A 17,757-nucleotide genomic window follows, 5' to 3' on the forward strand; every position below is an offset into this window, starting at 1 on the left:
CACTATGTTGATATAAATGGTGATACTTCTAGACATACTGAGGTAAAGTTTAGTGTTCCACAAGGTTCTGTCTTGGGTCCACTGCTTTTTTCTTTATATATGTTACCTCTGGGTGATATTATTCATAAACATTTTATTAGTTTCCACTGTTATGCTGATGACACACAGTTGTATGTTTCTGCAAAACCTGATGAGAGACACCAGCTTAATAGAATTGAGGAATGTGTGAAGGACATTAGACACTGGATGCTTATTAATTTCCTTCTGCTTAACTCTGACAAGACTGAAGTACTTGTACTAGGACCACATGCAGCTAGAAGTAAGTTTTCTGATTACACAGTAACTCTGGATGGCCTTTCTGTTTCTTCATGTGCAGCAGTAAAAGACCTCGGAGTGATTATTGACCCCAGTCTTTCATTTGAAACGCACATTGATAACATCACCCGGATAGCTTTCTTTCATCTCAGAAATATTGCTAAGATAAGAAATTTAATGTTACTACATGATGCGGAAAAACTAGTTCATGCTTTCGTTACCTCCAGGTTGGATTATTGTAATGCCTTACTGTCTGGATGTTCCAATAAGTGCATAAGCAAGCTCCAGTTAGTTCAAAATGCAGCAGCAAGAGTCCTTACTAGAACTAGAAAATATGACCACATCACCCCTGTCTTATCCACACTGCATTGGCTCCCAATCAAATTTCGTATTGATTATAAAGTACTACTATTGACCTTTAAAGCACTAAATGGTCTCGCACCACAGTACCTGAGTGCACTTCTGGTCCTCTTTGACCCACCATGCCTACTTAGATCAAAAGGTGCAGGCTATCTGCTGGTACCTCGTATAGTGAAGGCTACATCAGGGGGCAGAGCCTTTTCTTACAAAGCCCCACAGTTATGGAACAGCCTTCCAAGTAGTGTTCAGGAATCAGACACAGTCTCAGTGTTTAAGTCTAGGCTGAAAACATATCTGTTTAGTCAAGCCTTTTGTTAATGGTGTTTATGAGGTAAAGGTGTAGATCTGGAGGGTCGTCAGACATAGTGTTTTGGTAAACTGGGATGTATGGATGCTGTCAGTCCCCACTCGCTTGCTCAGTCGAGTTTGTTGACGGTGTAGTGGCTGGCTGCTTTATGTCCCGGGGCTCCCTCATGCCTGTGTTACCTTCTGGCTTTCCCCTTTTAGTTATATTGTCATAGTTAGTTGCCAGAGTCCCTACTTGTACTCAGTGCAATATGTATACTGTTCCTACTTATTCAGGTGACATTGGGTATACCTAACAACCTGTGTTTTCTCTCTCTTCTCCCCCCCCCCCCCCCCCCAAATCTGTCCCTCTGAGTTATATGTTGGTCCTGGGATTGAGATGCTGACCTCTTCTGCTCCTCGGACCTGCTTGATCCATCCTGGTGCCCTGTGTCTGGTTAGAGTCTCATCGCATCGCTCCTGTGGAGGGCAACCCCATGTTGGGGGTTGCGCCTGGAGGATGCTCTGGACTCTTGTAGTGGTGTTTTGTGGCTGGGGACTGCAGTTGATTTGCTGACTTTAGGACTGAAGTTGACTTGCTGACTTTGGGACTACGGTTGTCGTGAATGGTTTTGCGTTCGGGTTTCTGTCGGTGGGGGGTTTATAGCATCAACGAAGCTGACTTTATGTTAGGACTGTTAATGTTATGGTCATGTTGTCTGTTGTTGCTCGGATGGGGATGGGTTCCCTTTTGAGTCTGGTTCCTCTTGAGGTTTCTTCCTCATATTGTCTGAGGGAGTTTTTCCTTGCCACCGTCGCCACAGGCGTGCTCACTGGGGATAGATTAGGGATAAAATTAGCTCATATTTTAAGTCGTTCAAATTCTGTAAAGCTGCTTTGCGACAATGTTTATTGTTAAAAGCACTATACAAATAAACTTGACTTGACTTGACTTAAATTAGCTGTTGTATAGCTCATTTGGCCCTTCTATGATTCACAACTGTCGATCTAAAGTTGCATCTGTATTTTTGTTTTTTCTAGTAACCTCGGTGAAGACTATGTCCAAGATGTCATATTTGAAAGCTTCCCTGGGTTAATAATGTATTAACAGCCACAGGCAGTGGACATTTAAAAAAGAAAGAGTTTGTACTTTTGTAGAATGGAAGCATATTGCTGCCTGTCCCTGAAGAACCCAAATACACCCAATAAATCAAAAAGCGCGCTGTATTTCAACAAAACTCTCACTTTAACAAAGAATGGATGCGGTCCCAATGCTGATCTCTAAGATTTGACTGCATTCCCATAATGGTTCTGCATGCCCTTTAAACGTCTTTGCAGAGAAGTGCAAATACTAATACATTTAAAGTTTTCCTAATGCTGAAAGTCTCCTTGGATCTACACAGCAGCAGTGACCCCATATGCCTTTAAAACATTTTAATACTGAGCGTGTGCGCGAGTGTCATTTATTTTATGTTTTCAAATCAAACAAACCCAGTTGCCTTTCTGTGGACCGCAACTACAAGTTGCCAATAATTGCGCCAAAATAGTTGAAAAGACACATAATCAATAGTGTTGCACACAGCTGTTTTCAGAGGAGCTTTTAAACACAGCTGTTCTCTCTCTTTCTTCTCTTGTTCTCTCACTCCCTCTCTCTCCCTTTCTCCTTCTTGTCCTCCGCCCATGTTTTTCACTCCCTGCATGCTCCCAAAAAGCTGTCACCTTAACAACGGACTGTAAAACAGGCCCCTGTTCCCTCATGAGCCCTGAACCCCGAAAACCGCCCAAAGCCGGGTGCACGCTCACCCCTCTTTGTAGTGGATGGAATAAAAACTCTCAGAACGCCTATTTTGAAAATGTTTTATTAAGGTACGGGAAGCCTTTGGCTCCAGGCAGGAACAGGGGGACTATTGTCCAAGCCTCTTAGTGAGACTGTTGCACAGCTTAATAGCACTAGATGAGGCTGGGTGGGGATGGTGTTGTCAGCCCAGCAGTTTGGGTGATGTTAGCTGTTAACTTCACATTTGTGTGTGTGTGTGTGTGTGTGTGTGTGTGTGTGTGTGTGTGTGTGTGTGTGTGTGTGTGTGTGTGTGTGTGCGTGCATACGTGTGTGTATGTAGGAATACAGGGCTCTCTCTCTCTCTCTCTCTCTCTCTCTTTCCCCATGTTTCACTTTGTTTTAGCCAGCTGGGCTAGCTTGTTGATGTGTTTGGGGGAACATGTGGTTTTTGTTACTGGGGACGTGGTGTCTGGCACCAGGCTGGGGATTGGGGGAGAAGGGGAGAAGGCATAAAGGGGGTGGTTGGGGTTTGGGAAGATTAAGAGACATTGAGATTGAAGACCTACAAGTAGAGCTTGGAAGTCAAGACAAGAATCAGTGCATTATTTCTCTAGTGGACCAGATTCAGTGCTCCGGCACTGCATACACATTAGTAAACACACCACACATGGTACAATGTTGGTTCTGTTTTTCTGGTAACTGGAAACCTTTTTGGTAACACAGCATTTGTAGGTCTGTAGGACACCTATGTAAGTCCTTCACAACAACTGACCTAAACGTACATTAACATTTACAAAGGATTATGACAAGCACTATCAGCTGACATACACTGAGCTAAAAACCTGCTGTATAATACTGTTACACAAGTTTAACAGCAGTCATACACTCTAACATTTTACATTTCTGTTTCTTTAACTGACATTATTCAACACGTTAATTAACATTTAACAAACCATGAGCTTCAGCATTAATAAGTAACATTAACAGTGTGACATTTGAATTAATAACAGTACCATTTGAATTAATTGATTTTATTTTAAGAATGAACCAAACAAACCATTAACCAATTAACCAGCACCTCAACTAACCAATGTTCATACCATCAGTTAGTAAAATTAAGTCCACAATGGACAATATGAACAACACAATAATGAACGTGTTTGCAGCAGCTAACTAGTAAAATTCAGAACTGAGTCTAAGTTCCATTATTTACATCTTATTTCAGTTGTAGTTTGAGTAAACATTGTTCAATACAGGTGTATTTCATGAACATTTATACAAATGTCAGTTAATATATGTTACTTATGCTGTTAATTTCATAACATTGCTTATGGTTTGTTAACATCAACCAATGCAATAATGTTACAGTTTTTCTCAAATGCTAAAACACAAAAGCCAATCCTCTAAACCAAATGACCAGTTGTCTAAACGCATTTACTAAATCTAGCCATCATTTGCCAATATCATAAACACATTTCACATGAAGACACAATTCACAAAACACAATCCTCCGTTCTCATAAATCTAAACACATTTTTCCTTGCTAAAACACAAGTTGCAAAAGAACTCTGCTCATATTCTCAAATGAAAGCTCATGTGATGCAAAATGCTTGCCACAGTCAGCAATATTTGAACACAATGAACACACCTGGCGTCATTAATTACACACAATGACTCAAAATTGAAGACACTTGTTGCTAATGCTGTGACCACATGTATAAAAGCAAGTTCAGAGTGCACAGTTTGCTGAAGATTCCAAACAAACACAATGGATGAAGGCAGAGTCAGGGGAAGAGGAATTCGAGTCAGAGGAGGGAGAGGAGCTGACCATGGAGGGAGAAGAGCTGGCCATGGAAGAAGAGGAGCAGGCCAACGAGGAAGTGGAGTTCAAATCAGAGGAGGAAGAGGTGCAGGCCAACGAGGAAGAGGAGGAGGCCAACAAGGGAGAGGACAAGGTCCAGGAGGGAGAGGACAAGGTCCAGGAGGAAGAGCAAGACAACCTCACACCATCAGTATGGACGAGAGGCGAGCAACAGTCATTGACCATGTCATTGTCCATGGCATGACAATGGCTGAAGCAGGACTAAGAGTCCGTCCAAACCTGAGTAGGTTCACCGTGGCCACCATTATCAGGGCATTCAGACAACACAACAGGTATTGTACTCTATTGCTTTCTTTGTCACAATACAGTTTTACAAGCCTGTGAAAGTAGTCTATTGGTTTCAAATCAATTGTTATTGTAAAACATGTCAATTGACAACACATGTTTCTTTCTTTAGAGTTGAAAGAATGCCACATAGAGGTGGGAGGGTTGCCATATTTACAGCGGCACAAGAAACCCTCATTGTGGATATGGTTCGTGAGAACAACCTCATCAGACTCCGGGAGATCAGAGACAAAGTCATTGCCGATAATGTCAACTTTGAGAGCATTGATGATGTCAGCTTGGCCACAATAGACCGAGTTCTCCAGCGCCAAAAGATGCGGATGAAACAGGTCTGTAGGGTTCCCTTTGAGCGCAACTCTGTGCGACACAAAGACCTACGTTACGAGTATATGCAAGTAAGTATACATCCATCTTCACAGTACAGTTAATGGACATACTGTGTTGCTCAGTGGCCTACATTACTTCTGGACAATACTGTGCTACCTGATTGACTGTTGTTCTGAACACCTGTGCACTTTCACATTTTCACAGAGGATATTACAGTTGGACGCGATGGCCAGATCTCATGAGTACCTCTTCCTGGATGAGGCTGGCTACAACCTGCAGAAACGAAGGCAAAGAGGCCGTAACATCATTGGCCAAAGAGCCATCACTGAGGTTCCTGGCCAACGGGGGAGTAATACTACTCTTTGTGCGGCCATGGGTTCGGAGGGGCTTGTCCACCGGCATGCTGTCCTTGGGTCTTACAACACCCAACGTCTCCTCACCTTCCTAGAGGAGCTAAGAGACATCCTCCTGGACTGCCAACAACACCATCCTGGGCCCGCACATCCCATTTATGTGATCATTTGGGACAATGTCCGCTTCCACAGAACAAACCAAATCAGAGAGTGGTTCACCACCAACAGTAACCAGTTTTTAAACGTCTGTCTGCCACCCTACTCCCCTTTCCTGAACCCTATAGAGGAGTTCTTCTCATCGTGGAGATGGAAGGTTTATGACAGACAACCATACACTAGAGAGAACCTCCTAAGGGCAATGGAGCTGGCCTGTGGTGACATCCCAGTGGAGGCCTTCCAAGGATGGATGCGGCATTCCAGGGTGTTTTTCCCGCGGTGCCTGGCAAGAGAGAATATAGCCTGCGATGTGGATGAGGTGATGTGGCCCGATGCAGCTCAGCGACATGATGCTGCACGGTGATTGTGGTGTGTGTGTGGTGTGAATAAAGTAGATAAAAAAACTTCACACCCTGAACATGTTTTCAAGAGTACTGTTGTGTGCAATAGATTGTTTTTGCATTGAGTTGTGTTACAGTAGTGTACATGCAGTATTTTCTATAGATTTATACTCTTCATATGAAACTCACAAATCTAAATGCCTAATCCTCTACAGAGATCTAAGATCCGTTACTGTAAAGTTTCAAAAAATATGCATTGGCAGTTATGAAACAAAGAACCTTCTCACAAATTGAGCATTGTGTTTTCAATTGTTTTGCTGTAGTGTGTAATGATGTGTATAGTGTTTACATTTTTGAAAGCTTCGAGCTGCTCTTTTGGTGTGAAAGTTTTAGTTTTGAAGTGAGAAGGTGTGGTTGTGTTTATGTAGCTTTAGAAAAGGGTGTTGTGTTTAGACATTGGGGAACATAGAGGAAACGTTTGTGAAATGTGTTTTAGCATTTGAGAAAAACTGTAGTTAATGGAACCTTAATGCAAACGGATAGTTTGTAATAACAGAGTTATGCATATGACAGAAATACACATCAGAGTATTTTTTCTGACTGTAAATCAGAGTGCGTTTGACATTAGCATCATCACATGACTCCAGTAGTACACTGAGCTGCAAAGTCAGTTATCATTTTTTAGCAGCAGGGTCATGGTCGAGAATCAGCTGTGGGCAGTGAAAAGTCAGGTAGAAACAATAGGTTTCACCTGTGTTTGATTACTGGCAATTTTCTTTTATGTTGCTTGCTGTCTTCTTTCAGGCAGTAATCAGAGAGAGTTGAGTGTCGTGTGTGTGTGTGTGTGTGTGTGTGTGTGTGTGTGTGTGTGTGTGTGTGTGTGTGTGTGTGTGTGCTAAAAGTAGAGAGAGAAAGAAAGCCACTGAAAAATGTTTGCCAAGTAAAAGATAAAATGCAGCTTGAGTTGTCAAGGCTGTCTCCCAGTGCCTCATTCCCTAACCTGTGAAAGTGTTACACTGGTGCTGAAACCCAGGAGTGAGGAGCAAGCCCTGTCATGGAGTCCACTCCAGTTGTGGAAATCCTCCAGATCCTTGTCAGCAACCCCCAAGCTCAACATCAGGCCCTCGTTGTGCTGTGCACAGATCAGGAGCAGTGCTTCTGGGCTTTGCTCCAGGCCCAGGCAGAGGACTGGCAGGTGATCTGGAGCCTGGTCCAGCAAGCGGGTACTCCAGCCGCCACTCCTGTGGATACTATGGCCAAACCCCACATGCCACTACTCAGGATGGGGTCACAAGATGATCTTGAAGCATTTGTGGGAGCATGTCAATGAAGTGTGCTTATGGCCAATCTCACAGTGGACAATCCACCTATCAGACCTGTCAGGGGAAGCCCAGCTCGCAGCTCAACAGCTCTCAGCCACCAACCTACTGGAGTATCGGGTCCCAGAGCAGGCTATCCTGCAATGAGTTGGTTGCACATCAGAACAACATTGCCAGCACTTCCACACACTGGCATACAGTGAGATTAGCCACCCGTGTGCCTTCGCCCAGCAGCTCGGAAATGCCTGCCAATGGTAGCTGCTGACTGAAGAATACAATGCCAAGGACATCATTGACCAAGTGGCACTCGAGCAGTTCATTGTTCGACTGCTGAGAGAAATATCTGCCTTGGTGTAGTGCCATTGTACAGCATCGCTGAAGGAGGCAGTCTGGCTGGTGGAAGACCTGATGGCATATATGGGAGCAGGCACTCCCACCCCTTCTCTCTCTCTCTCTCTCTCTCTCTCTCTCTCTCTCTCTCTCTCCTTGCCCTACCCTACCCTGCCACCGTGGAAACAGGGGCCAATTCCCCCAAAGCCCATGTATTCAACGGGGTACACATCAGGCCTTGGTGGACTCAAGTTGTAATCAGACAACAGTTCTTCAAAGCCTGATTCAATGCAGGGCATTGGGTATGCACAATTGGTGAAGGTGAGGTGTGTACATAGGGATGTTCACAAGTATCCACTGGTGCCTATCATGATCCAATTCAGGAGTGAAAGGCATAAGGTAGAGGCGGTGGTTAGTCCTCGCCTCACCCATCCACTAATCCTGTGGACAAACTGGCCAGGGTTTAAAACACTTTTATAAAGCACTTATTTGTGGGTGTCCTACTGTAGCGCACCTCAGGGGGATTCTGATGCAGCATGATCTAAGGAGGTGGTCCTAGGGCCGTCTGCATCAGCTCCACATCAGGGGGGCACAGAGAGTGGGGAGGACTCTGCCCCTCTGCTCTGTGCAGGGATTTCCCTTCAGGATTTCCTGTTAGAGCAGTCACAATCCGAAACACTGAGGCATGTTTTTGACCCTGTGAGAGTAATCAATGGTCAAAACCTCCAGCCTAATGTTGCACTCTCCTACCCATATTTTTCTGTTATTAAAGATAGGCTATATTGAATAACACAGGACACTCAAACAGGAAAAGAAACAACCCAGTTGCTGGTTCCGAACAGCCGTAGGACACTTTTATTCTGTGCAGCTCATTATAATCTCATGATGGGGCATTTAAGTCAGGATAAAACACTGAACTGACTCATGGCCTGCTTCTGTTTGCTAGGGATTCATGGCAACGTTCGCAGGTGGTGAGGGGCATGTCACGAATGTCAGCTGGTGAATCCACTGGCCACCCCAAAAGCGCCATTGTGCCCCATACCTTTGATTGAGATCCCCTTCGAAAGAATTGGCATGGATCTTGCTAGGCCATTAGAACGATCTGCATGAAAATATTGCTTTGTGTTAGTCATAGTGGATTATGCAATGTGATACCAGGAAGCAGTGCCTCTATGCAACATTTCTGCATGGAGTGTTGTGGAAGCACTCTTCTGAGCTATCTCTTGAGTTGGGATTCTGAAATAAATCCTGACTGATCAGGGCAATATGTTGATGTCACATACACGTCAAGAACTGTATAAATTACTGGGGATTAAATTAATTCATACCAGTGTTTACCATACACAAAAGGATGGTTGAATGATTTGATTAAAACATAATTTAATTAAAACATGATGCATTAGTTCATTCATGGGGTGCTAGAAATTGGGACAAATTGCTCAACCCCCTTTTATCTTTAGTGAGAGAGGTCCTGCAAGCCTCCACAGGGGTTTCCCCAATAATAGTTGCAAACCTCATGGCATCTTAGATGTCATCAGGGAAAATTGGGAGGAGGGGCCTTCTAATGCCAAGAATGAAATTCAGTATGTTCTTGACCTAGAAGCAAAATTCCACACCCTGAGTCACCTAACCCAGGAGAATTTGCTACAGGCACAAGAATGGCAATTCTGGTTATATAATAGGGAGGCATGGAATTTGCACTGGGAGAGAAAGTACTCATTTTACTACCCATGCCAATCATCGAGCTAAATTACTTGCAAAGTGGCAAGGACCTTTTGAGATAACAGGGTGAGTTGGAGAAGTCGACTGTGAGATCAGGTGAATGGATAGAGGCAGTGCACTTCAAATTTGCCATCTCAATCTCCTGAAACTGGGGAAAGAGGAGGTTCCTGTGGCTCTGGCAATGGTGGTTCCTGAGAGGGAGCAGCTGGGGCCAGAAGTAAGTCTAAAAAATACAGCCAAATTCACTCTGGTCCCCTGTGGAGATCACCTCTCACCATCCCAGAGAGCACGGGTTGTCAGGTTGCAGGAGGAATTCTGCAGTATGTTTTTGCTCCTGCCTGGTTGCATTAATCTCATAATGCACCATACTGAGACTCCTCCAGGGTGGTGGTACAAAGCTGCCTGTATAGACTCCATAAACACAAAAAAATATGGTCCAGGATGAACTCAAGGCTATGCTCGATATGGGGGTAATTGAGGAGTCATACAGTGACTGGGACAGTCTGGTGGTTTTGGTGTCCAAAACCGGCAGGTCAGTCCAGTTCTGTATAGACTTTAGAAAAGTCAACACAGTATCTAAATTTAATGCATATCTGATGCCACACATTGATGAACTGCTAGATTGGTTAGGTGTGGCATGTTTTTATTAGACACTGGATTTGACTAAGGGATATTGGCAGATACTCTTAACACCATTATCCTGAGAATTATCCCATAGGGCAGTGGGCACGTGCTGTCCTTGCCTGCCATGCAATGGAGTAGTAAGGCATCTCCTTCCCTCCATTAGCCTGGGCTGGTGCCTTGAGCAAGCACTAACAACCCCTTGTTCCCTCTGGTCAGGGTTACAACCAAAGACTGGACTCAGCAGACTGCATGGAGGAGACCACCACCTGGTGGTTCAATGGTCAAGAAGGCGGACCCAGCAAAGCATTTGTGGAGCACAATCAGGGCACAGTGCAACACGTAGAACACTGTTGGCCATCCACTGCATCCCAACCTAGCTCCAGCTGTCTTGATTCTGTCTTTTCCCTGGACCCAGTTAGGTCAGGACAAGAGAGTGAGGCTGACAGCTGCACAACTCTCTGTCACTCTAATCCAAGTCATGTGCAAGTTATAACTTCAAATTCAAATTCAAGTCCTGTGGCAATGGGCAAGTGGCAAAGCAGCAGGTACAGAAACTTTGGAAGCTGTAGTCACAAACCTGCACACAGGCAGCCTAGGGCATGGGGTTGCTGTCTGCTGGAATGAAGCAGCAGCGGAGTTCAGCAGCCCCCTGTGTGTCTGAGCAGCCCTGTTTAGGATTCACTCTGCTCACCTCCATAGAGGAAGGGGCTAGAAAAAGTGCTCCAAACATAGCTTGCTTCACCTCACCCTGGCCAGCACACTGTGGCTGGCATGGATCCCACTCAGTGGTTGAAATACAACAAAAAGATAGTGAAGGTACTCAACCTTGGCACATAGAATGTCGACATATGGATGTACCTTCAAAGCCTGGATTGGCCTCATCAGTCACCTCTGGACCCACAACCACCACTCACCAAATTGAAGTCATGGTCATCTTCAACCTCGAAGGATGAACATCATCCCAAGGGAAAAATGGCCTTTTCCACTCTGTTTGGGTCACACAAATTTGTCACCCTTCCGTTTGGGTTGTTTGGAGCCCCAGCAATGTTTCAGCATCTCACTGACAGACTCCTCTGCCCACACAGTGCATATGCTGCTGCCTGTTTAGATGGCATTATTTACAGTAATGATTGGCAGTGGCATTTCCAACATTTAAGAGCTTGTCCTGAGATGCACTGGATTCGTAGCAAGCCCTGACTTCATTCTCTCTTTTTAGTCTTGCAGACTGATGCATCAGACAGAGGGCTGGAGGCCATTTTCCCCCAGGCAGTAGAGGGGGAGGCGCATCCCGTGCTGTACATCAAGCGCAAGCTCTCAGTGTGAGAGACAAAGTCCAGCACCATCGAGAAGGAGTGTCTTGCCATCAAATGGGTGGTCCTCAGTCTCTGATACTACCTGCTTGGACACCCTTTCACTCTCTGTTCTGACCATGCCCTCCTCCAGTGGTTCCATCGCATGAAGGACGTCAACACATGGATCACTCGCTGGTACTTAGCTCTTCAGCCCTTTAAGTTTGAGGTAGTCCACAGGCTGTAGGCACAGATGGTGGTAGCAAATTGCCTTTCCCACCAGGGGGGAGTCACTGCCTGGTTTGGGCGGTGGGGGTATGTGGCAGGGGGGCGTGTTCGAGCATCAGGTGTGGATGGCGAAGAGTCATGTAGAACTAACAGGTAACACGTGATGAATTTTACCTGTGTTTGATTACTGGCAATTTACTTTTGTATGTTTTGCCATGTTCTTTCAGAGAGAATCCAGTAATCAGAAAGAGAGATCTGAGCTACCCAGTGCTATGTGTGTGAATGTGCTAAAAGTAGAGAGAGAAATAAAGCCACTGAAAAGTGATCGCTGAGTAAAAAATAAAACATACTTTGAGTTGTCAAGGCTGTCTCTCAGTTGTTCATTCCCTAACCTGTGAGAGTGTTCCACACTTCAATCAGGTATCATACCAACTTGACCAAATTGACAACTGCAGTCTTTATGATAGCTGATGCTTATTGGGATTATTTTTTATTAACATTTACAGTATGTAGATTTGTGTCATTGTCTTCATAAAGCCCCTCAGTAGCAAAATATCATCACAGTTATGTCAAGGTCACCTTGTATTTTTTCAGTGAGGCATTCAGTATGACCTGGATGAAAACCTTCAAAAACAAACTACATAAGAATTGTTTCACAATAGTGAGACCATGCTCAATTGAATGAATGTAATCTCTCTCTCTCTCTCTCTCTCGCTCGCTCTCTCTCTCTAAAATAACAAAAAAGAAATGAAATCAACATTTAGTGATGTGATATGGTGGTACATCGGGTAGTACAGCTCCACTGTATTGACATCAATCCTGAGTTTGGGTCACTGTCTGGAGTTTTATACAATCTCCTTGTGTCCGTGTGGGTTTCCTTAGGGTTATCTAGTTTCCTCCCACTGTCCAAAAACCTGCAGTTGAATGGATTAATGATTCTAAATTGTCCAGGTTCACTGTGACCCTAGCCTGGATAATGTGGTTACTGAAGTTGGATGAATGAATGGATGAATGAATGAATGAATGAATGAATGAATGAATGAATGATGCGGTAAACAGAAAAAAATATCAAATCAGCATTTGCCAAGACCACTCTTTGCCTTTTATCTTTTTCATTTTGCTTATTTGGCTGATGCTTTTACCCAAAGTCATTTCCAGTTGAGAGAGTTGAGGCATGGCTCAAGGACCAAACAGTGGCAGCTTAGTTGTTTTGGAACTAGCCTTCAGGTCAGTAGCCCAAAGTTAGTGCCATGTACTGTACCAGACTTAATCTTGGAGACCTTGCCACAGTTCCTTTATAGACTTTGACTATCCCCAAACTCAGTGATGCTTTATTTGAAAAGATGCTTTATTTGGAAATTACCTAACTAGAAGGACACTCGTTAGAGTGCATACCTCTGCCAAGCCACATATTCATATTTGCATCAAAATCTAATTGATTGTTCCTTGGCCCATGGCCCACCTTTCCTCAAAATCTTTTTGAGTTACGTTGGAAACAGGCAAAAAAAAAATCCTAGATCTGCACATACATCTGAAGCCTGGATCCACATACATGTCTGGATTTGCATCAAAATCTAATCAATTGTTCCTTGGCCCATGGCCCACGTTTCCTCAAAATTTCATCAAAATCAGTTTACTACTTTATGAGTTACGTTGGGAACAGACAAACAAATAAACAAGCAGAGGTGAAAACATAACCTCCTCCAACAAAGCTGGTGGAGGTAATAACCTCCTTTCTTTAAAGGCATATGAACATTTTCTGCAGCATTTTCTTTTTGAATTTTTTGTAATTTGAATATGGCTTTTTTTACTGATACACTAAAGCAAAGTTTATAAAATAGCAATTTAAGAGAACATCTAGAAAAGAGTTTAGGCTGCTTAAGACAGCTTAAGCAGTACTTGATGTTAGTATATCCCCATCTGCACTTACATATCTACCTGTGCGGGTGTTCACTGTACGCGTGTATCTTTTCAGCTAGAGCAAATGCTGACTCTGCAGTCGGGAGAGTCAGACCAGGAGAGTGTGTATGGCGTAGAGCAGCAGAGGCTGCGGGAGGAGAGCCGAGCATACAGGCTCAAACTCCAGGCCTACCAGGACAGCCAGCAGAAACAGGCCCAGCTGGTCCATAAACTTCAGGCCAAGGTGCATCAAGCAACACTAATCTTCATCCTTAAAGCTTCAGCAAATACATCCTCACTGCATATTAAGTTATTTGGAGCCAAATTCTGTATACTGTTTTGTTTATTATCACTGTGCGGTTGTTACACTGCAGGTGCTTCAGTATAAAAAGAGATCTGGAGATCTGGAGCAGCAGGTGCTGGAGAAAACCTCTGAGTTGGAAAAGCTGCGTCTCTCGGTATGACACATTAAAGCTCCTACTTCTACTTTCCTCCAGCTGCACCTTTCACATGTGTTGCTTAGTCCAATTTCTTCTGGTGTATTTTCTATGAACCTGTATATTTTTGTGTGTTTGTGTAGCTGCAGTCTCACTTGGACTCCTCAGCCCAGCAGCTCCAGCGCTCAGAGCAGGAGCACACCCTGGACACGCAGAACAAACTCACCCTGCTGGAGGAGGAGCGGCAGAGGTGAGCACTTACACAAAACTTCAGCTTTAGAATATAAGAGACACGAAAGGAATAGGAAGTCAGAGAGAGAGAGAGAGAGAGAGAGGTGAAAAAGAAAGGAAAACAGGTGTAAAGAAAGAAAATGATTGAGAGTTTGGAGCAGCAGCACAGTTATACATTCAAGAAACTAAGAACAAGAAGACACTCAGAGAGCATGTCTATTGTTTGCTTCCTCTGTATCTTTAAGTGTGTGTGTGTGTGTGTGTGTGTGTGTGTGTGTGTGTGTGTGTGTGTTTGGGGGGGGCTGCTTTAGAGAAGAGCCGAAGAGGCGAAGTGCTCCTATTCCTCTCCGAGTACACTGAAGAAGTATTACCGTTAGGAAAAAATATTCAATATCCAATTTGTCACTCTCAGTTAGTGGGGCCCTGTTCTCCTTCTCTCCTGCCAGTGTGCATTAACAGCACTTCCCAGAGCCGACCTTTATAGGGAGGTGATTTACTATGGCGCTTACCTTTAATTGAAGCAGTTATGGCTTGCCTGCCTGCCAGGCATTCGTTCCTTTTACTGCCCTGCTCACAGTACTATTGTCAGAACCCACAGCTCCAAGGCTTAGCAAAACCAATCCTCATTTCACTCGGAGTGTGTGGGGCAAATGGGACCGAACTCTTATTCACTGTAGCTTTGCCAGCCTTTCTCTGCAAGAGAAATTACTTTTTCACACATCACATTCATTGGCTGTAGCAGGATTAGTATTTACATTTACATCACATTTATAGCATTTGGCAAGTTATATTGTTGGTGTGAAGTTCTACTGAGTGTCATTAATTTGGTTGAACACTACTACAACATTTAGTTGTCCAACTGGAGCAACTTGCACCTGATTGAAGGCAGGGCTCACACAGATGCTTAAAAGTCTTAAAATGCTTGATTTCATGGTTTAGCAAATTTTCAAAAAATGGCCTGGCTATTAAATTAACTAAAAAAGTTTTACAAGCTGTGGTGGTTACAATTAGGACCAAACACACAAACATATTGTAAGTTCTGCAAGAAAGAAATAGATGTCTAGGTATTAATAAACTTTACCAAATTAGCCCACAAAGGCATTGTAACACTTGAAAGCACTGCAGTAAAATTATCTGAGTTACAAACTGACAGTTAGTATAGCATGCACTTATGAGCCAGGATTGTTTTAAGAGGTTCAGAATCAGGACCTAATATCATTCAACCTCTTATAGCTACGGTAGAAATGTAGTTAATGGCCTTTCCTTAAACTCTTCAATTTATGCTAAAGACTTTTGATGTACAGTCCTTTCTGAAAGTATTGGAATGGCAAGGCCAATTCTTTTCTTTTTGCAATACACTGAAGACATTTGTGTTTGAGATCAAAAGATGAATATGAGATCAGAATTTTGACTTTCAGTTCCTGATATTTACATCTAAATGTGTTAAACAACATGCTACATGAAAGCATATGGATATAATGATCAGGTGTCCACATACAGTCCCGTCCAAAAAAATTGGAGGAGTAAGGCCAATTCTTTTGTTCTTGTTATATACTGAAAACATTTGGGTTTGGTTTAGTTTAATTTAGTTTAATTTAGTTAACAGGAACCATGCACAACACAACCGTTGAGCCAGAGTTAGCTGTATAGCTAATTTGCAACTGCGGTCCTAGGAAGAGATCAAAAGATGATAGGTCAAAATTTCAGCTTTCATTTCCTGATATTTATATCTAGATATGTTAAACAACTTCGAATATGGTACCTTTTATGCCACCCAATATTTAGGTGGGCAAAAGTATTGGAACAGTTTGTGTTTGGGGTGGGTTTTTTATTTGGGGGGGGGGGTCTTCTTAATTTAGATATGGTCAATTTCCGCCCACCACACAGCTCTCCCTTATCAAACAACAGATACTCACTACGGAGGGCAAAGGTCATCATGTGCTTCCTCCAAGGCACATGATGAAAGATGACCGCATCTTTTCAAACTGCTGCTTATGCAATGTAGGGCGGCTTAACACACACGGAGGAAAGCAGTATCCTCCCACTTCTGTATGCATATTATTTCACAGACGCCCATGATTGGCTCACATTAATTGATTAATTGCTGTTGTAATTGACAGATGAGAGAGAGTATGCCACCCCTCTCTCCCTGAGAGTATAGACCAGTTTTGCTATCTTAGGCTCCCAGCCATGGATAGCTGTGCACCACTCAAAGTGGAACAGATAGTTTTAAAGTAAATTAAAGTAAATAACACTTAGTATTTGGTATTTACTTTAATATTATTTAATGTTATTTTCCAGGCTTGTAATGCAGCTTCTTTCAGTTGTTGTTTGTGTTGGGGGATTCTCCCTGTAATCTCGTCTTCAGGCGGTGAACTTTATGCTCAATTGGGATTGACTTGACCAGTCTGAAACTTTCCACTTTTTTCCCCAGATGAAGTCCTTTGTTGTGTATCCAATTAGATTGGATGCATTTCCCTGGCAGACAGAATGTTTCTGTAGACATTCCGCTGCTACCATCATGAGTTACATCATCAATAAAGATTAGTGAGCCCATTCCAGAAGCAGCCATGCAAGCCCAAGCCATGACACTACTTTCACCGTGCTTGACCGATGAGCTCGTATGGTTTGGATCATGAGCAGATCCTTTCTTTCCCCACAATTTGGCCTTACCATCACTTTGGTAGAGGTTAATCTTGTTTCTACAACTTTTGTGGTTCACCTCTGTATTTCAATTCGAATTCCTATCTGGTCTTTCAATTCTTACTGCTGATAAGTGGTTTGCATTTTGTGGTATGGCCTCTATATTTCTGCTCTCAAAGTTTTCTTCAAATGGTGGGTTGTGACACCTTTGCTTCTGCTCTGTGGAGGTTGTTGGTGATGACACTGACTGTTGGTTGTTGTTTTTTTCTTCACAGCTCTCACAATAATTCTCTCATTAAATGCTATTGTTTTCCTTGGCTGACTTGTTCAGTGTCTGGTTGTTAGTATCCCACTGTTTTCTTTCTTTTCTATTTTCTTTCAAATTGTTGTATTATCTATGCCCAATGTTTGTGCAATGGCTCTGATCGATTACTCCTCTTTTCTCAGCTACAAAATGGCTTGCTTTTTTCCCATAAACAGCTCTCTGGTCTTGTTGGTTCTATGTGGGTTTATCCTTCTTAAGAACAAATGCAGTCTTTATCAATTAATAACAGGTTAAATCCCAATCTAACAGGGCAAACATGAGCAACAAGAAACATCTGTCAATCACATGTTCCAATACTTTTCGTCACAAAATGTATGGGTTCAAACAAAAGATCCCATGTTCTAAGTTGTTTAACACATCTAGATGTAAATATCAGGAAATGAAAGCTGAAATTCTGATCCAAAATCTCATATTCATCTTTTGATCTCAAACCCAAATGTGTTTAATGTATAGCAAAAACAACGGAACTAGCCTTGCTGTTTCAGTATTTTCTGAGAGGACTGTATATCAAGCTTAAATGTTGATCTTTATTATACTGGAAAAAAATCAAATTATCCACTTTGAAAGTACTGGAAATTGTGCTTGAATTTTACTTTAGAAAAGCTGTACAAATCCTGTCAAGGACATAA

At 43.1% G+C, this 17,757-nt stretch overlaps 1 protein-coding gene across 1 annotated transcript in view; it reads left to right on the forward strand.

Moving 5' to 3' along the window:
* crocc2 (ciliary rootlet coiled-coil, rootletin family member 2) overlaps positions 1 to 17,757 on the forward strand; it is a 115,386-nt gene that overhangs the window by 32,595 nt on the left and 65,034 nt on the right. Inside the window, exons 4-6 of the mRNA XM_060919775.1 lie at positions 13,569 to 13,736; positions 13,867 to 13,950; positions 14,073 to 14,179. Of these exons, the coding sequence (XP_060775758.1) occupies positions 13,569 to 13,736; positions 13,867 to 13,950; positions 14,073 to 14,179 (359 nt within the window). The remainder of the gene's footprint in view (positions 1 to 13,568; positions 13,737 to 13,866; positions 13,951 to 14,072; positions 14,180 to 17,757) is intronic.

This window comes from Neoarius graeffei, chromosome 4 (assembly GCF_027579695.1).
Source record: "Neoarius graeffei isolate fNeoGra1 chromosome 4, fNeoGra1.pri, whole genome shotgun sequence".
Lineage (NCBI taxonomy): Eukaryota > Metazoa > Chordata > Actinopteri > Siluriformes > Ariidae > Neoarius > Neoarius graeffei.